General features: G+C 48.8%; 1 protein-coding gene across 2 annotated transcripts in view; it reads left to right on the top strand.

Annotated features, from left to right (window-relative positions):
• Positions 1–6,592: 6,592 nt before the first annotated feature.
• The window catches only part of CNNM4 (cyclin and CBS domain divalent metal cation transport mediator 4), a gene marked incomplete at its 5' end in the record, with an annotated part of 48,039 nt that continues 33,655 nt past the window's right edge, over positions 6,593–20,976 (top strand). The window contains one exon of one of the 2 annotated variants that reach the window (XM_083514219.1): positions 6,593–8,141. In XM_083514219.1, coding sequence (XP_083370345.1) covers positions 6,593–8,141 — 1,549 coding nt within the window. The remainder of the gene's footprint in view (positions 8,142–20,976) is intronic. The other variant, XM_083514220.1, reaches the window with a different exon arrangement.

Genomic DNA, 20,976 nt, shown 5'->3' with positions numbered 1-20,976 from the left:
TCAAGGGCCGGATACAGAGGTGCAGAAGGTCGCATTCTGCCCTTGTTGAACTTGGCTGGGTAGAGGATGGGACGCAACTAGAATGAGTTGGCTCTGCCTGTCCCTGGCTCTGGCTCCCCCTACAGTGGGGCTCCCGGCCCTCCCCACTACCACTCCCACCTGGTGCCACTGCCAATCAGACAGAATTGCCAATGCAATTCTGGGCTGCATCAATAGGAGTATAGCATCTAGATCAAGGGAAGTAATAGTGCCACTGTATTCTGCTCTGGTCAGACCTCACCTGGAGTACTGTGTCCAGTTCTGGGCACCACAGTTCAAGAAGGACACTGACAAACTGGAACGTGTCCAGAGGAGGGCAACCAAAATGGTCCAAGGCCTGGAAACGATGCCTTATGAGGAACGGCTAAGGGAGCTGGGCACATTTAGCCTGGAGAAGAGGAGGTTAAGGGGTGATATGATAGCCATGTTCAAATATATAAAAGGATGTCACACAGAGGGGGGGAGAAAGGTTCTTTTCTGCTGCTCCAGAGAAGCGGACACGGAGCAATGGATCCAAACTACAAGACAGAAGATTCCACCTAAACATTAGGAAGAACTTCCTGACAGTAAGAGCTGTTCGACAGTGGAATTTGCTGCCAAGGAGTGTGGTGGAGTCTCCTACTTTGGAGGTCTTTAAGCAGAGGCTTGACAACCATATGTCAGGAGTGCTCTGATGGTGTTTCCTGCTTGGCAGGGGGTTGGACTCCATGGCCCTTGTGGTCTCTTCCAACTCTATGATTCTATGATTCTAAGTCAGAGATTCCTACACACACCTCCCTCTCCATCCTACATCTAAGCATGCAAGAGGGGTTGTAATAGTTCAAGGGCAGGATTCAGCCAGGAAAAAGCATTGAAGAAGTGGGTGGCGCAGAGCCAGAGAGGAGCAAGGTCTGGGAAGTGGGGGCAAGGGCCACATTTTGCCCCTGAGCCTGAGATTTCCCACCCCTGCTGTGCAGGTTGCAAAATTCAGCATTTCTTGATATGGGAGATTTCCTTCTTGTGACCCACTTGACTAATATAAGAGGCTGCTTTAGTTACTGTGCCTGGATTTCCAATTGTTCTGCACCAGTTGAAGTGGCCTCATCAGAATGGTCTGCCCAATTGCTTTTTAAATAACTTATTGTGTTCTACTGAGCTGTTAAAAAACCCACATGTTCCCCCAAGAAACTGGCTGCATTTCAGGCATAAAAGGGCAAACTCCTTCGTCAGTGTGCTCCGTCTAACAATCTGTAAAGCTTTTTTGAAATCTTGGGCAGGGGATGAAAGGCACTATATAAATGCAAGATATTTATAGTCTTCCAAGCATTACTACCCAGGCAAATTGCCAGACAGACCTTGCTGGTTTGCTTTGTTGCCATAACATGAAGCCAGCAAGCAATGCTTTCTAGGGGGACTATTTCCTTGCCATGTTGCACTGCAAATTGCAAACCTCTGTGAAAACCACAAAAAGTCAAGTCAAGCCCTAAAGAGAAAACCACCCATCTGCTTTGAGCATGTCCACAATGCAGATTTGCGATGATTTTTTAAATAGTTATCCCCTTTCCCCAGGGAAGTTTGACAGTGGAAAGTGTATTTCTGTCACAGAGCTTAGGAATCTGTAACGGAGAATTCTCACTGACTGCAGGAAAACAACAATTCTCCAGATTCTGTGGAAGAAGCCATGACAGGGAAGTGAGCCCAAAAGCAGAAGGGCAAGGTCACATCCCTGCCATACATTTAGTACACTCTTCTGCTACTTTAACACTCATGGAGAATCCTGGGAACTGTTAAGGGTTCTGAGAAGTGCATCTGTTTGAGGCCCTTAACAAACTGCAGTTCCCAGGATTTCCCATGGCTGTTAAAATGGTGTAAATTTACAGTGGGGATATGATCCAGTTGGCAGTGTGGCTTCTCAGTTGTATGACACACAAATGTTGAGGATATGAAGCTTCCCACCTATCACTATTGACACTCTTCATTTGTTCAATTTCTGTGCGTTGAGCTGCTGCTAAAGGCACAGGACCAAAGGCAGTGATCAAGGGACATAAGAAGAGCCTGCTGGATCAGGCCAAGGGCCCATCCTGTTCTCACAGCAGCCAGCCAGCTGTCTCTTGTGGGAAACCTGCGAGCAGGACCTGAGCACAAGGGCATCTCCCCGGCTGCGGTTTCAGAAGCATTGCTGTCTCCAACTGCGGAGACAGAGCAGAGCCTTTATGGCTAGAAGCCATTGATAGCGCTTCCTGAATGAATTTGTCTAATCCTCTTTTAAAGGCATCCCAGCTGTTGGATGCCCCCAGTGGGAATGAGTTCCACAGTTTAACTATGCCCTGTGTGAAGAAGCTCTTCATTGTATCTGCCCTGAATCTTCCAATGTTCAGCTTCATTGGGTGTCCATGAATTCCAGTGTTGGGGGGACGGACTTTTCTCTATTCCCTTATCCCATGCATAAGTTTATGAATTGCTATCATGATACTTGCCTTTCCTAAAAAGTCCCAAGCACTGCAACCTTTTCTCACAAGGCAGTTGCTCCACAGCTGGTCATTTGGTTGCCCTTTTCTGTTTTGTTTTTTTAAAATGATATTTATTAAAGTTTCAGAAAAGATTACAAAAATAGGAAAAAGAAAAAAGAAAGAAAAGAAAAAATACAAAATACAGAAAAATAAAAACACTTAAAAACAAATCAATCTTTCCATGTCTTGTCTTTCATTTACTTGTTCCCCTGACCTCCTCACACCTCCCTTTTTTGTATTCCAGTTCAGTTAGTTAATTCAGCAAATCCTTTCCCTCTTTGTTTTTATCTTAATCCTTTAACTTAATATATTATAACTTTAGATTCTCACCTGTTAACAATCCATTTTTACATACTCCTTTGTAACATTGCTGCTAAAACCACTTAACTTCATTCCGACATCATTCTAACATTCATTAATTTTGCAGTATTTCTGTAAGTAGTCTTTAAATTTCTTCCAATCTTCTTCCACCGACTCTTCTCCCTGGTCTCGGATTCTGCCAGTCATCTCCGCCAGTTCCATGTAGTCCATCACCTTCATCTGCCATTCTTTCAGGGTGGGTAAATATTGTGTCTTCCAGTACTTTGCAATAAGTATTCTTGCTGCTGTTGTGGCATACATAAAGAAAGTTCTATCCTTCTTTGGCACCAATTGGCCAACCATGCCCAGGAGAAAGGCCTCTGGTTTCTTCAGGAAGGTATATTTGAATACCTTTTTCATTTCATTATAGATCATATCCCAGAAAGTCTTAATCCTTGGGCACGTCCACCAATGGTGAAAGAATGTACCTTCAGTTTCTTTACATTTCCAACATTTATTATCGGGCAAATGATAGATTTTTGCAAGCTTAACTGGGGTCATGTACCACCTGTATATCATTTTCAACCCTTTTCTGAACCTTTTCCAACTCTGCAATACCTTTCTCAAAGTGAGGCGACCAGAACTGTACACAGTATTCCAAATGTGGCCAGACCATAGAGTTGCATAATGCCTTGTCATATGGGCAGCTTTATTTTCAATTCCTTTCCTAAGGACCAAGGGACCGTGTGGCGAAGGGCAGGCTCTAAATTTGTTGGATAAATTAACAAACAAACAAACAAACAAACAAACTCCCAGGTATGCCCTTGACACATGAACTTAGCCCAGTGCAGTGCTCTTTAGGGCCAAGGTATTTTGGAGAAGGCATGCACAAGTTTTGAGTCACACAGAAGACCACATCAAATACAGAATGAAGAGGTTGTTAATGGATGCTTACAAAGAGACCAAATTCTAGTTAAAAATGCAAGCAGTTCAGGTCATAAAAATTCAGCTCTGAACTTAAAATTGTATGGAACAGTCATCCTTGAGAGATTGCACCCCACACATAACCAGATAATAATAATAATAATAATAATAATAATAATAATAATAATAATCAGACACATATTTTAACTGCCACTTAAAACCACATTTGGCAGATTAATCCTACATTATTATTTTTTAATTCACCACATTTTAGTATTGAAAACCACATTGGACAGGTATTGTTTGACTGAGAGTGTTCCTTTCTGGTATTTTCATTCTCCCCCATCAGACACCAGAATTTCCAGCTTGAGTTCTGCTAACAAAGCATTAATGAAGATCAATGACAGCAGGGTTCTTCTGCACTAAATTCTAATATTTATGCATCTCCCTGCCATTATTGCCTTTTACCTTTTTAATGTGAGCCTAAAACTCCTGAATAATTAAAAGGTGGGCTAAAATAGATGTAAAAATGGTACCAAGTGAAGGTGAAGATCCTTTGGTGTCCTGGGCCCAAGAAAGGCTCTGTGGCATTTGGAAGGGTTGCCCACGGGGGGGGCATAGGTGGCCCAGCAGGACAGAGAGAATGAGGTGAAGGGATAATTTAGGGAAGAAACAGATCTCTGGCCGTTACAGCACAGCACAAACAAGGCAGAGAGTGAGGCTCCTGCTGGGTGCCTGTACCTTGAGCACTTGCAGGCCAACAGAAACCCAGCATGGTGCAACTGTCCCTCATCAATGCGCCTGCAGGCTGATGGCAAAGCTCTGCCTGTTGAATTTCACCTGCTTTGCCTGCAGGGTGATGTGGGGGTTTTCAGGCATAGGAGACCACACACAATGAGCTTCATGGCTAAGTAGGATTTGAACCCTGGTCTCCCAGGTCCTTGTCTGACAGACCAACCACCACACACTTGCTTTTGAATTACAACTCCGCAGTGGTTGGGACATCTGAAGGGCTCCACCTTAGTCAATCTGCACTTACTGACAGCCGGTCACAAAGGTTTTAGACAGGAGTAGCTCTCCGCTTTGCCTGGAGATACCAGGCTCAAACTTCGATTCTTCTGCCTGCAGAGTGTGGGCGCTGAAGCCACGGCCCTTTTCTCTGCTACTCTCTTGTGCATCTTCCTCCCGCTCCCAGCTCCCCCTTATGGTGTCTTTATCAAATTTATACTCTGCTTTTCCATCCAAGATAAAGCTGCTACAGTACAAAAAATATTCATGTACTCTATAAAAGAAAATCACCAGTGTTTCTGCATTTTTAAAAATCAGACTTTTTAATTTATTTCATAAAAAATGTAAAAAGTTGAATACCCTTCTGGCTTCTTTTTGAAGGAGCCAGTGTTTACAAAGCAGTTCAAGTAGTAGCTGGAAAAAATACACTCAGTTTTTCCAACTGATTTCCTGTAAATTCTTCAGACCTTTCCGCCAATAGGGCACAAGTGCCAAAAAGAATATAGCAAAAGCACCTTCCTGGTTGTAAGTAGGTCGGGAGTTTCAGTTTGGGTGCTGCCACACTAAAATACCTATAAAAGATATAGAGAGGTGTTTGTTTAATTCCAAAATTTCAGTAATGGAACGAAAAGCATATGAAACAAGTCAATTCAATGACTAAAAGGGAGCTAAAAGGTGAAAAGGTACAAATGACAGAGCAAGCATGTGCAAAGTGCCTTTCCCTCCAGAGCATCAGAACTTAGAAGAAAAGGCCACCCACTTAGGTCTGTGTTCCTCTTCTCTTCTCCTGCTGATTCCAACTCTGACTGAAACATTGAGTAGAACAACACCATACATTTAAAGCACATGAGTGTGATGCAGCAGCAAAATAAACCAACGCAATTCTTTGGCTGCATCAACAGAAGTCTAGTGTCCAGATCAAGGGACGTAATAGTACTGCTCTATTCTGCCTTGGTCAGAGCACACCTGAAGTATATGACCAACTCTGGGCACCCCAAATTAAAAAGAATGTTGTGCAGAGCAGTGTGACCAAGATGATCACGGGCCTGGAAACCATAGAATCATAGAATTGTAGCGTTGGAAGGGACTCCCAAGGGTCATCTAGCCCAACCCCCTGCAAAGCAGGAATCTTTTGCCCAACGTGGGGCTCAAACCCAGGAGCCTGAGATTAAGAGCCTTGTGCGAAATGACAGCCATCTTCAAATATCTAAAGGGCTGTCAAATGGAAGGTGTAGAAAGCTCTTTCCCTGCTGCTCCAGACGGTAGGACCCAAACCAGTGGCTTCGAATTGAAAAAAGGAGGTTCCGACTAGACATGGGAAGAGCTTTCGGAGGGTGAGAACTGTTCAGCAGTGGAAGAGATTACCTGGGAAGGTGGGACTGGCCTTCCTTGGAAGTTTTAGAACCGCGACTAGCTGGCCTGGGATGCTTTAGCTGTGCTTCCTGCACTGGGGGGCCCTCGGGAGCCCCTTCCAAGCCTGCAATTCTATGAGCCTCCCAAGGCTCGCGGCGGGGGGGGAGGCAACTTGAATAAAATATTGGGGGGGGCTGTAAGCCCCGCCCCGCATAACAGATCGCATGATGCAATGCACAGACACTATTTGAATGGGAATGTCCACCAACTTTTTTGGGGGGGCGCCTCAAATATTTTATTGTGGGGGCCGAAGCCCCCCCCCCGGCCACGGGACTGGGCTCCTGTGACTCGCGGGAGGTGTAGTTGTTCCGGGTGCTGCTTGGACGTTGCTCGGGCGCGCCTGGCCGGGACCTCTGGGGCGCCTCCTTCAGCGGCCGGCCCCGCCCCGGCGCTGCCCGGCGGGAGGGCGGGCGGGCGCTATGCAAAGGAGGCGAGGCCGTGACGCCGCGCGCTCCGGCGGCCGCGGCCAGTCGCAGCGCCCGCGAGCCCCAGTCAGCGAGCGCGGCAGGAGCGGCGGGCCGGGCGAGGCTAACATGGCGCTGGGCTGGAGCGGGCGGCGGCGCGGCGGAGGGGGCGAGGCCGGGGCGGCGGCGGCGGCGAGGCTGGTGGCGCTGGTGGCGCTGCTGTGCCCGGCGCCGGGCCGTGGCGCTGCCGGCGCGGGGCCCCCCCGGGTGCTGGGCATGAGGCTGGAGAGCACCGACCTGCCGGCGCCCGGCGCGGCCAGCTTCTCGCCCATCCAGGTGCTGGAGGGCGCCGAGATCAAGCTGCGCCTCTACGGGCTGGGCATGCACGCGCGCGTCTCCGAGCTGGTCTCCTTCTCCGAGGTGGGCCCGGTGGGCAACGCCTCCTCCTCCGCCGCCGCCTTCTGGGGCGAGGCCGCCAACGCCACCTGCCCCGAGAAGACGCAGGACCTGGTGGTGCAGCCGCGCGCCGAGGAGAGCCGGGACACCTCGGCCCTGGTCTCCGTCAAGGTGCAGCTCCTGCGCAAGGCGGAGAAGTCCAAGCTGTACGTCCTGTGCACGCAGAGCGGCCCCGGGCAGCCCTGGCTGCCCCTGGAGGGCCGCGACGCCTTCCTGCAGGTGGTGGAGGAGAAGAAGCACCTGCTGCCCCTCTGGTTCCAGGTGATCCTCATCGGCTGCCTCCTGGTCCTCTCGGGCATGTTCAGCGGGCTCAACCTGGGCCTCATGGCCCTGGACCCCATGGAGCTGCGCATCGTCCAGAACTGCGGCACCGAGAAGGAGAAGCGCTACGCCCGCAAGATCGAGCCCATCCGCCGGAAGGGCAACTACTTGCTCTGCTCCCTCCTCCTGGGCAACGTGCTGGTCAACACAACGCTCACCATCCTCCTCGACGACCTTATTGGCTCGGGACTGGGGGCCGTTGTGGCCTCCACCACGGGAATCGTGATCTTTGGGGAGATTGTCCCGCAGGCCCTCTGCTCCCGCCATGGCTTGGCGGTGGGGGCCAACACCATCGCGGTCACCAAGTTCTTCATGCTGTTGACCTTCCCCCTCTCCTTCCCCGTCAGCAAGCTCCTGGACTGCGTGCTGGGTCAAGAAATTGGCACGGTCTACAATCGGGAGAAGCTGGTGGAGATGCTGAAGGTGACGGAACCTTACAATGACCTGGTGAAGGAGGAGCTGAACATGATCCAAGGGGCTCTGGAGCTTAGGACTAAGACCGTGGAAACTGTCATGACCCCACTGCACGACTGTTTCATGATCAACAGTGACGCCATCTTGGATTTCAACACCATGTCTGAGATCATGGAGAGTGGCTACACTCGTATCCCCGTCTTTGAGGAGGAGCGTTCCAACATTGTGGATATACTTTACGTCAAGGACCTGGCCTTTGTAGACCCTGATGACTGCACCACCCTCAAGACCATCACCAAGTTCTACAACCACCCTGTCCATTTTGTCTTCCATGACACCAAGTTGGATGCCATGCTGGAGGAATTCAAGCTGGGTAAGGCAGATGGCTGTTAACCAGAAGGTTGGTGGTTTGGTCCACCCAGGGATGGCAGTGGGCAGGATTTCTGTGTTGCAGGGGGTTGGACTAGATGATCCTCGGGGTTCCTTCCAATTCTATGGTTCTGTGAAAGGGGGGATGTGCATCTAATACTAGACTAGCAAAGTTAGTGCCCTTGTAGGGCCACCCCACACATTAATATGGGAAACCTGGGTTTGTTACCTAGTGTATTCCCACCCAGGAATTTCAACCAGTCACAGGTCTCCAGTGAGTGTCTGTATAACACTCGTGTGTGTTCTCATGTTGCATTTACAGCAGTGTGGGAAGAGGCTGAGTCTAGAATGGGCTGAGTTTGGTTGTCTTCTTGAATAGGTTATGTAGCCCAGTCCTACAAAGATTTACTCAGAAAAGCAGAATTGACATTTCATTCTAACAATGATCTTCAATTTTAGCATCAGCAAAACTCTGAAGTGGAGTAATGCTATTCACCCCCACCCGTTGTATGCTAATATAAAACATCCTTTCTCTTAGGCACACACACAAACATCAGATCTGTTTGAAACAAGGTCTTGAAAGCCCGTTTTGGGGGTTACATCGTATGTACATTTTTTCCATGTTGGGAAACTATCTAACAGGGATAAAATAGGATGAAAGTGAGAAATGAGATATTTCCCGCCTTGGAGCAGATTAGCTGGGTGAAGGGCTAAGAAATTACAGCTGATTTCTCTAGCATTAAACCAGAATCACTGAGAATCTGGGCCTTGGGAAACTAAGTTGCAGAGGGAAAATATTTTAAAAGCTTTGAGAGTTGATAAGTGGGGAGGGCAGGTATATTGGACGCCCTCAGCGATTCAGCTAACTGCTGTGATGTTTCCCCCCATTTAATATGCTCCAGTTCTTAGAGTTGTTGATACAGTTTCATTGCCAAAGGGATGTTTCCAACCATTTCTGGAGGAGTACCAGGAAGTCTAGATGTTAAGATGAAGTCAACCCTGCTTGATGCTGGAAGCTCTTAAAGCCACACTGCTAAAGCCGCAACCTGTGTGTTGCTTTGCAAAGTCACCCCCCCACCCCCTGCTCCACCCCCGTTTCCCTCCTGGAGGATACAGTAATGTTTTGATTTCTTTGCAAAGCTCCACCGAGGCCCACAGGGTCTCTCAGTTGGTAGAGCATGAGACTTTTAATCTCAGGGTTGTTGGTTTGAGCCCCCGTGAGGAAAAGATTCTTGCCTTGCAGGGGGTTGGACTAGATGACCCTCAGGGTCCCTCCCAACTCTGCAATTCTATGATTCTGTGAATCATAAAGACACGCTGCACCTGGAAATTCACAAGCACCATTTCTCCTCATTTCAAAGGAGTTCAGCACAAGAAGATTGCACCCTGGTATCGCTGTTGTTTCCAACAATTAAACCTGTTGACATGTATCAATAAGGAGAAAGGGGAAGGTTGCCTATGGCTGGGGAGGGGGTTACCCTTATATGAATGTCTTCCTGCATTTGCAATCTAAACATAGCCTCATGGGATGATGGTTGAAATCTTGCCGAAAAAATGAAACTACTCAATCTGTACGTGCATGTACTTTGTTCTTCTTCATTTCCTACTTGAAGGAAGTGCAGCTGCCCTTTTCTGCACTGAGTCTGGGGGTGAAGAGCAAGCTAGCTGAGGTTTCAAAAGTACTGCGGAGTTCTGATGGGGTTAAATGCCATTGCAATGTTTGTAACGTGGCAATGACCCTTTATAGCCAAAACATTGAACACCTCCTTTGGGTGGAAGGAGATTGCCTTTAAGACCAACTTTCACTAAATCGGACCAAAAATCCCATCGGCTGCACTCAGGCTGGAGATGGTTGGAATTGTAGTCCAAAACATCAGGAGGGCACCAGCTTGGCAAAGGCTGTTGTAGACAGTTGTTCTAAACCAGGGGTCAGCAAGGTTTATCTTTCCTGGGCGGAATCGGTCCTGCGTGGATCCCACCATGGTTTGGATTGTGTGCCCGCCTGCGATTTTTGGTGTCTTCATCTGCGCAGATGCGAATTCTATCACCGCAGAAGCGAGTCCCCATGCTGCACTGCACCTGTTTAGCGCAGTGCGCGAGCAGGCAACTCGGTTTGGGGCCGGCTCATGGGCCTGTCAAACAACCTCCGTGGGCCACTTCTGGCCCATGGGCTTTAGGTTGGTGACCTCTGTTCTAAACCGTGTGCCCTGAGAGGGGTGTTATGGATGCAGTGAGAAACAAATTAATATTCAGTTGTTTAAATGCATTAACACTAAATTGTTTTTTTTAAAAAAACAACAATTAAAGGCTTGGGTGATCTCCATGCACTTGTCCTCGAAGGTGAGGCTGCTTGCTGCTTCTCTGCATGATGCATTGCACTGACTTTGCCAGTTGCCACCTTCCAGTGGGGGTGAGTAACTACTTCTGCATTGGGTGTGATGGCACGGCCTCAGAGGAGGTTACCCATTGCTTCTATGTGAACCATTACCTCTGTTCTAATTAGTTTGTATGGCTGGGGAGTTATTTTGCCGAGTACTGGTTTTGACCTGGTCATTCATTCAGTTACTGCTGATGCAGAGATGATGCAGAATTGCTCACCCTCCAAGGAAGCTGCCCGTTGTGTCCACTGCTTTGCAATGAAGAGGCAAACTGAGATCTGTGACTCATGCAGAACTACAGGATGTGAACTAACAGCACAGTCCTCAGATATATACTTGGCCCATTTAACACCCAGCCATGGCTTAATATGATGAACATATTGTGGCTGCTTTGCTTCTGCACTGAGCTCAGCTAAGCTGTGCTTTAGCTCAGCCTATCATCCAAACCCTGGCTCATAGGTTAGCTCTCCTTTCCAAACAAACCATGAGCTGTAACCAAGGCTTGCCCAGGTGAGCAAAACCACAGGTCCAGGTTTCAGTGATATACTAAGCTTCTCTCCTAATTGAATTGCTTTAAAAGCTGAGATCATCCAGCAGTCACCAGATTTGGGGTGCAGGAGTAGCCTTCCAGATGAAATTGGACTGCCTCTCCCACCTGCCCCAACCAGTGTTTGAAAATAGCCGGGCACCAGGCACAGTTTGCTACTGGAGTGGGACCAATTGTGGAGATTTCTGAGCACCAGATTGGCGACCACAGTTTAAAAATCTGCCTTAGTCCATAGTTAATGCCATTTCCATTTCCACTGTGTGTGTTTCTTCTCCAGTTGCATACAATTCAAAAGTGAATTGTTGGAAGAGCAAGCTACAGTCGAGTTACTTAAGATCATAGAATCGTATAATTCTTGCATTGGAAGGCACCCCCAGGGTCATCAAGTTCCAACTTCCTGGCGAATAGACATTCTCTTGTGGCGACCTTAACCTAGATCTAAGTTTCTAACAGCGGCCCCAACCAGCATGGACAGTGGTCAGAGCTGATGGGTGTTGTAGCCCAGCAGTATCTGACGGGCACTGTGTTGGCTATTCTTGCCTTAAAATGCAAGCATCTGTCATGGGTGGCTTTGTCCCTCTGTGTGAGAGTATAGTCTCATGAACTTTTCCCGCTGCCTCTCTTGCTATGTTTGAGTCACCAGAAAGGCTTCCCAAAGGCACGGGGGATTCTGCTTCTTTTCAAAGGCCTAGGACTGAAAGACTTTAAAAGCTTTGTGTCTATACTTTGTGGCAGACTGAAGACCTTGACGCTGATGGTCTGAGCTGGCATGTTCCATTCTCAAAGGACTTAAACAGCTTGCACTCCAACTTTGGTGAGGGAAGGGAAAGTTGTCAGTTTGACTGGGATTATAGACCTCACACAGGGATAGTTTGGGAGACTGGGAACTGGTCCTGGTACATATAGAAACTTTTAAGGGACCAGAGGAGTTGAAGGAAGGGATCCACAGTCATTCATGGAACCTGAAGAAGCAGCAGATAGAGGACAGTGCTTAAAGTTGCAGTGCTAGGGTCTAGAGGGGTGCATGTTTGGAGGCAAGGGGAGAGGAGTGTTAAGAGCAGTGTTCGAAACTGAGATATGAAAGCTAGGAGCTAAATGGCACTTTAAACCAATGTTATGGGTGCAACAACGGAATGTCTGGGCACGCTTTTTTATAACAAGAATACAAAGCTGAAAATGAATGAACTGCAGCTAAAATATTATGTTCATTTTTCACATGGTCTAGTCCTTTCCCTGCCCACCCCCCTAATATTCTTAAGAGGGTCTCTTTTCCAGTCTTCAGAGAGTAGCTGAAAGTGGGGAGGCAGAAAAGGTTCCTCCTTTCCTTCCACTCCGCAGTTTTAATCTGAAATCATACGCACAGTACTGCGCCCAGAGCTCAGAAACTACTCTCACTACTGAAATTCCCTGTCGCAAAATGTGCCTAGAACAAAGGGAATTTCGAACACTGGTTAAGAAGGTTGGTCAAGGGACAGGATGGCTAAAGGAAGTGGGACAGAGTGGCCGTGGCCAGAAAAGCAAGTGTCTGAGGGGGGAAAACAGTTGGTGGACCTGGTGTGCCAAGAAGCGAGTCTGACTGGAGCATTGCTACAGGGGTTCTCCGTTTGTGGATCACCAGTGGTCTGTGAGCTTCATTTAGATAGTACGTGGCATCGTTGTGTATCCCCATAGTAGCTGGGATGTGGAGGGATGCCTTTTGGATTTTCCAAGTTGGACACCAAAATGTCTTTGTATAGCTCTGGGAAAAGATGCCAGCTTGTCTGGGAGCATTTAGCTGGTACAAGAACCAAGCACTTAAAAATGAGCTGTTAAGGAGGACTTGAAACTGAGAATCTACTCAAACCGCAGTAGCAAATATCCTCTGTGGGCTGGAGGGGGGAGAGAGAGCACTGGCAAAAGGCAGAGGCCAAGTTCACAGATGGAGGGACAGCTCGCTAGCTGTAAATCGATGGGAGGAGCATGTGACAAGCGCCCGATAGCTCACCCAGCCCAGAGGGCACATCAACAACAGATGAGGGAAAACAAGAAGAGACAATGGCTGTGGAAACCCAGAGCTTAATTTGAGCTAAAGCTCAGCGAAAGCTAGGCCCCATATCTTTCAAAGCAGGCATGCATTCCTGAAGCCTGTGAAAATAATACAGCAAGTGTAGAGCAATGAAGCATGTGCAGAGTATAATTCCCTCACCACATTCGCTCCCCTCTCCCAGTGTCTGTGACAGGCAGGAATGGCTTCCAGGGAGGAGTGGCTCTAAGAACTAAGCGCTGCTCTGGGGATATATTTGCACCTCCAGCTGCCTCCCTTTTAGCACTGAAGGAGGAAAGAAAAAGACCAGTGCAGAGGATTTTTAAATCTCTGAAGGCAGGAGCAGCCTATGCCCTGGGAGACCAGATCCTAAAAAGGCATAACACAAAAGGAAAAGGGATTGGATGGGAGGTGGACGAGAGCAAACCCTGGCACTTGTTCTTGGTTGCAAAGTTCAGCCAGCTGGAATGGAAAGAGTTAATGGAGCAGAGGATCCAAAAGTTGCTGATCTCACAGCAGAGCTGGAAGAGTGCATGGGAGTAGCCATGGGGGGGGGGCTGCCCCCAGTCAATAAATAAAAATAAAAATACATATCTAACGGAGGTTCTGCCCCCCCCCAACATAAATCCTGACTACGCCCACGGAGGAGTGGTCCTGCTCCTCTTCTGCTGGTCTGCTCTAGCTGCTTCTTGTTGTTGTCACAATAAATAGTACGTAGATTTTGCTCAAGGCTGGGCCAAGGCTTGAACCTCCCTGGGTCACACTTTTAGTCCGTTCTGGATCCCTGTTGCTGGAAGCCACAGGAAGGGCAAGAGCTCTTGTGCTTTGGCGCTGCTTGCTGGTTTCCTGCAGGCATCTGGGTGACCACTGTGAGGACAGGGTGCTGGACCACATGGGCCATTGGCCTGATCCAGCAGCACTCTCCTTATGATGTTCTTCCTTGCACAACACCAGTAGAATTCAGCATTTACTGGTGCAATTCTTTAAAAGTTATATTTTGATTCAGACAAGAACAGCAAGCCATTCATAGTTACCCGCACATAAGAGCCTATAGAAGAATACTGTGAACAGTCAGCAGCATCCCATCTTTCCTGTTCCTGCTCCAGACCTTACAATCCTAAAAAGCTTTCAGAGACCAGATTTTCTTTCCAGGTGCCATCATTTCTCTTAAGTGTCCAGAAGGATGCATGTTTGACTGTGTCGGTAAAGAACAGCACACACCCTCGTCCCTGTTTGGTGTTAGAGGGGGCTACTTTCAGGAAGGTCGGACTTTTGGGGTCTTCCATCCCACAGATCTGGAGGGGCATCCTTTGAATTTCTGGCTTGTCCAGTGAGGGCACTTGAGAGGCCTCAGTCGTTGTTTTGTGGACTGTGGCTCTGCAACATTCTCTTGCTCTCTGTGCTGTTTTGGGAGTGGCAGGGGAGATGAACCTTACTCTGCTTTTCAGGTCTTGTTTGCCTAGGGCTGTGTCCGCCTTGAGTTGCAGGCATTACCCACCTGAGGAGAACTTCCTGTCACTGCTGTGACCCACGGCCAACTGGCTGACACAGAGCTGGACTGCCCTCACTACAAAAGAAATGGCCATCGTGGATGGCTTGCTGCAGGGGTCGTCAACATGGAGTTCTCCAGATGTTGGATCCCAGCTTAAATCAACCCCAGCTAGCACTGCCATTGGTCAGGGAGGATGGGAGCTGCTGCCAATAACATCTGGAGGCCACCAGGTCCACACTCTAAGGAGCAGTTGCAGCAACTGGGGACCCCTCGCCCTCCACCTGTTTATGTACCTTCCTCCAATGGGTAGAGTTCATGCAGCCGGAGACTACACCTTCATGAAAGCTGCTTCTGCTCTTCCCACTTCAATTCTCTCATGGCTCTTGGAGACAGTGGTGCAGGAGAGGGTGGGGAGGCACTTGCCTGGCCTGCCTCTTCCTCCTCTTCCTCCAGCTCTGAAGCTTCTTCTGCCTCTGATTCTTGCCTCTTGGCTGGTACAGGTCGCCAGGTCACTGCCCTCCTCTCCTCTCCAGCCCCCCTCCCCCTGGTGCACACTTGCCCTCATCCTGCCAGTGGCTTGCCAAGCGTATGAGTTGGTGCCAGAAGCAAGATTTGAACTAGGGGCTCTTGGCTTGTGCTCCTAGTTGCAGTGCGGTGCTGCCTCTGAGCTGCTCATGGAACTTGGAGTTTCAGTGACCGATGATCCCGGAGTGTTCTGAGAACTTGAGGTGCTCTGTCCGCAGCCCCCACCCCAAGCTGGAGGGTATGTGGTACATCTGAATGTGCCACATGTAGGCTGTGTTACCTCCACCAGAGCCTCACAGAGCCAGCCTTACTCCCAAATGGGTGGATTCCTCAGCCTCCTGCTCACCTGTTGCATCTGAGGGCTGACAAGCAGGGTGGACGGATGAGTTTATTTCTGGTCCATGGCTGCCAGGCTGATTGCTGCCAGGCCCTGCCCCCTCTGCCAGTCCCAAGGGTAGTCAGAGCCCTGTGGGTCCCTTTACTTTCAGAGGCCACCTGCTGAGCCCCATCTCTCATCAACCTTAACCCCTTACTTTCCTTCTTCCAGCCTCTTTCTCTTGCAGTATCACCCACTCTCTGCTCTCCTCCTTTCTGGCTTCCCTGACTTCAAAGCCATCCTCTCTACCTGCTTTCTCTCCCTCAGTTTGGGACCCATCCAGGGAGATGCTGCCAGCTGCCTTTTCATTCTGTGGCTATTCCTGCTGTGCTGGAAGCCTCCTTTCTCAGAGGCTGATCAATCCTGCTGGCAAGCCGTGGATCCTGCTCCTCACACCTCCATTCATAAATCGGCTGGACCCTGGTTCTGCAGCAATCTGTGCATTTAAAAAGGGGGGGCACAGAAAACTGCATTTCCCCCCTCACAATATGCATTAGTCCACAGCATCTCCAGGTACGGCCCCACCTGAAATCCTTGAGAGGCTCTCCACTCAGTAGAGACAGTGTGCAGCTAAAGGAACCAAATGGTTTGACTCTAGAAGGCTGCTCCATATGGTACCAAGAATATGGGGTGGGAGGTAAAATGGATGCCTCCCCACAAGCCCTTGGTTCAGACCTGTCCCTTCAGAGGCAGTAAAGGCCTCTGAATACCAGTTGCTGGAAATCACAAGTGGGGAGAGTGGCTATTTATTTATTTTATTGTTATTTATTTATTTACTTTGTATACTGTCCTATACTCTTATATCCCAGGGCTGGTTGCAACATAAAGTCACAACATAAAAAACAAAAAGTACATAATAAAAACAAAGACAACCCAATAGCCCCCCTTCCGCACCACATTTTAAAAGGGCATCAGATGCCAACAAGCCTGGTGAAAGAGGAACCTTTAAAGGTGTAGAACGAAGGTGGCAGCCGAACCTCCCTTGCCCTCGGTTCCTGCTTTCAGGCTCCATGTAGGTCCCTGCTTGGCCTCTGTGAGACAGGATGCTGGACTAAATGGGCCCCCTTTGGTCTGACCCAGTGGCCAGTTCCTGTGCATTAGATGGACAAATAAGTCACAGTGTGCAAACACCCTGCCCCCCCCCCCACTCAACCTTCCACTGGTTTGCTGCCACAGTCACACCATGCATGTGATACCCCTTAAAACAATCATGGCTTCCCTCAGAGAATCCTGGGAAGAGGAGTCACCTGACCACTCAGTGCCCTTAACCGCTCCCAGGAGTCTTTGGGGGAAGCTGCGACTGTTTAAAGTGGTATCATAGAGCTTTAAACATGCAGCGTGAATGTGGCCTCCCTGCACAATCCAGAACGTCAGTGTTTTGAGAGAGAGAAATGGTGCAAAATCTCCTGTCCACTTTCTTCACCCCCTACAGGCCACCTTTGCTGCATCTTGCTTACACTTGGGAAGGTTTGGACTCTTCGACCTGAGGATACTCTCCTCTTCTCTTGGCAAAGCTGAAAAGATTTGCCATTTCTGGTTGCCCTGAGAAAAGAACTGCAGCTGTCATGGGTCTAGTTGGGTGGTTGCTGCTAACCCCTTTCAAAAGCATGTTTTGAAGGATATAGGATTAAACTGGCTCCTGCCAGAGCTGGTGCCTGTTACAAATGAGCTTAGCTCCTGCTTTCCTGCTGGGGTGGAAATGTGATACTTTGGAACAGGATCCCCAAGACTTTGTTAGGTTCCCAAAAATGTAAAATGAGAGTGTGTATGTTTTGTGTGTGGTGCCCTAAGCCTAGTTCACACAAAATGAGGTAGCTAAAAAGTGTACCAGTCTGAGCTGCAGGTGAGAAGCATCTTATTTACTTAACATATTTTAATTACCCTGCCCTTGGGTTTTGCGAAAACTCCTAGGGCAGCTTACAATTAATTAAGACAACCAAGAAAAACCAGGGATCTTCTACATGCTAAACACCTGCTCTACAACTGAGCTGTTACCCTTCTTGAAGGATCACATTTTGCTTCCACGAATCCTTTTCCTGGTTTATTCTAACCAGGTTAGTTCATGATTCAGGTTTCCTGGATAACATCACCCCTTAGCTTCTAGCTGTGATTAAGGAGGAACTATGGCTGACATTATGGCAGAAGTTAACCTGTCTTTTGATGTAATGCTTTCCTGGCTAAGACTGGCCCCGGGCAATATGGGCCAGAGAGGAGTGTGGGTGGAGGAACTTAACTGCAGCTAAAAGTTCAGGCAAAACTTTGCTCAACAGCAAATCAGCAGTAACAGCGGCCTGTAGAAAATGAAGTGAGTCAGCACTTTGAGGGTTTTTTGGTGGGTTTTTTTGTAACTTTGCAGAATTACTGCCCACCTTCCAGGCGACTTATGCTGAGTCAAGCTGGGATATGGAAACTTGTAGCACATCTGCAAATATTAGTTGAGAGAGAGAAAGGGATGCTGGTTACCATGGTGGGTGGAGAAAGCGGGGGGGGGGGGGCGGAGCTTGTATGTTCCAAGGAACCAGGGTTAGGTTTCTTTGAGTTAGTGTCACCTTGTGTGGCGAGGTCCCTGGGCCCCGCAGCCCCCTCTGAAATAAATACGCAAACACAAGTAAATTGGGTTAATGGGATAAATAAGGCCACAACTTTATTGGTTACAGATGTGAGCGGTTTGGCTTAGGCAACTGGGTGAAGCAAGACAATATCCTGACTCCTGCCTGACTGCAGGAAGTCTCATAAGGGTCAACCACCGGAAGGGGGAACCTTATAATATACATCAATTAAGAGCACCCCCAGCATCACAGTTGGGGTCATGGCATGGCCCTAGCCCACGCCCAGGCTTTGGACAGGAACCACACCCCCAGGTCCCTTTAATGGGATCTTCTTCTTCTTCAGTGATCACTCTTAGCCGAGTAAGATAGTCTTCCATAAACACGGTTTTAGCAGTGAGTCCGTAAGTGACTGTGGAGGCCAAGTCTGGATCCACACGTCCTTCCACAGTGGGGACAGTGGTTTCTGGGTGGGAGTTGATCATGGTGTGGATTTGCCAAGCGTGCCTGAGGGGCAGGCGGAGGCAACAACCTCCCCTCCCATAATAAGGCTTACCCAGTGCCTAACCTTACAAATTTGTGACAATTGCTACTAGGTAGGCGACAACCAAATGGCTAGTGCCAATTTTGCCAAGTGAAAAAATTCCTACCTGGCCCCACAACCAGGCGACCGACATTAGTCATAGCAAGGCCATAGTCAATCCACACAAGAAAAGAGGGCGGGCGGGCTGGGAGATCCCGAGAATGGAGGCAAAAGGAAGCGGTTTCCCAGGCCACGCCACAATTTAAACAGTCGTAGCCACACCCCCAGGCAAACCCGATTGGCCGGGCTGCGTGACGCAGCCGGGGATCTTGCTGACGTGGGCTGCGTTCCTCCACCCACTGCTGGGTCGCTGCAAGGACCCAGATTCCCGCCCACAAAGCATCCCCCCCCCAAGGGGGAACTGACTTCCCACCGCACAGTCCTGAAGTGATTTACAACAAGAATCAGAGATGGTAATGAGCACCTGCATAAGCACCTCTGGATTTAAAGGCCAGCTCTCTCTCCTGCCCCTGTCCCCTCAGATCTGAGGATGGTGCCAGAGAACCACGTAGCTGAGGGGACCCTCTCTGTCTCTGGGCTGTTCAGGCCTGAGGCGGGTTTCTGCTATGTACCTGAAACTCCATTTCTAATGCCATCTCAGACACCAGGTTTCTGAAGGCTTCCCACCTCTAGCGTAGCTAAGAGGCACACGTGTGTGTGTGTGTGTGTGTGTGTGTGTGTGTGTGTGTGTGTGAGAATCAACCATTTCATTGGTAAATGAAGGAATAAAAGGTTTTAAGATAATTCAGTGCACAGAAGCATTTTAGTGCGCCTTTACTCTTTGCCAAACAGAGAGAAAAAGATGGCATACAAATGCAATGGCAAATAAATAAGTAGGAGAATTTCCCAGAAAACCCACCTTGCTGTGTATAAAGGAGGCCAATAAGTTGGTGGGGCAGAGGTGGTATGTGCACAGGTATTGGGAAGTGAGTGTAACTGAAGCCTGGAAGAGTCATGAGTACCGGGGCAAAGATGGGTCACTTGGGAGGGTTTGTGTACTGAGAGAGACACTCCCTTCATTATCATCGCTGCTTCTGAAGCAAAGCTCCCCACCCTCAGGGCAGTTAACTTTGTCCTCTTGGACAAGGCTGATAGCGGCTGTTGTTTTCCCCTCTACGTGACAGTGACCCTGCTTCTCTTACTGGCTTTTCTGGTTCAGACCGTCTGCTCAAAGCCCTTGCCCCCAGAGGGGAGGCTGCTTGCTGCTAGACGCTTCTTTGTGTGATGCGTTGTGCTGATTTTGCCACCTTCCAGTGGGCGTGGGTAACTCTGTATACCATGGGTAGGCAACCTAAGGCCCAGGGGCTGGATCTGGCCCAATCACCTTCTAAATCCGGCCTGCAGATGGTCTGGGAATCAGCATGTTTTTACATGAGTAGAACGTGTCCTTTTATTTAAAATGCATCTCTGGGTTATTTGTGGGGCATAGGAATTCATTCACCCCCCCCCCCAAATATATAGTCCGGCCGCCCACAAGGTCTGAGAGACAGTGGACTGGCTCCCTGCTGGAAAAGTTTGCTGACCCCTGCTGTATACGGTGCCTCTGCCTTGTGTGTGGCAGTATCTTTCAGATAGTCCTGGAATGTCCTGGAATTACCTTTCTGTGCACCCTGGTAGTGTTTTGAATCTCTGGACTTCTAGTCCATATGTCCTTGGACGAGCTGGGATAACTCAGTCAGTAGAACATGAGAATTGCTCTCAGGGTTGTAGGTTTGAGCCCCACATTGGGCAAAAGATTCTTGCATTAATAGAATAATGCAGGGGGTTGGACTAGGTGACCCTCGTTGTCCCTTCCAACTCTGCAGTTCTATGAGTCTATTATCTTTGTGATGATTCAGAGTGAGCTGGATTCCTCCGGGCAGGGCCAAGAGGGGACAGCTATTTTTACAATTAGATTTTCTGTTTATAGCCCAAATATGTAACCCTGTATAAAAACAGGCAAACCAATAGTTTTAGAATGATCCTTTTGCACAGCTCCCACCATGAATTCCCATCATGAATTTCCCAGGAGAAATTTCCAGGGGACTGTTGCCCCATGGCTCAAGTCTGCTTTGCACATGGAAATTCCCAGGTTCAGAGCCCGACGCCTCCAGGAAAATGAGCCCTGCTTGAAATCTGACTGTCTGGCTGAAATCTGACTGAAGTTGCTGCTACTTGATAGACCATTCTGGCCTGATGGACCATTGATCTCACTCTGTACAAGGCAGATTACTGTGTTCCTATTCAGAATTCATTTAGAATTATGCGGACTGGTCCTACGAAGGGCTCCAGCTCGCTGACAGAGCCTATGCTTTACACCAGTAAAGCATTTTTCCCAAACCAGTTGTTTTTAGACTGCAACTCCTATCATCCCTAGCTAGCAGGCCCAG

This window comes from Podarcis liolepis (assembly GCF_965112155.1).
Source record: "Podarcis liolepis genome assembly, chromosome: 7".
Lineage (NCBI taxonomy): Eukaryota > Metazoa > Chordata > Lepidosauria > Squamata > Lacertidae > Podarcis > Podarcis liolepis.
The sequence above is the reverse complement of the archived record's forward strand: the minus strand, read 5'-3'. Positions and strand labels throughout refer to the sequence as shown.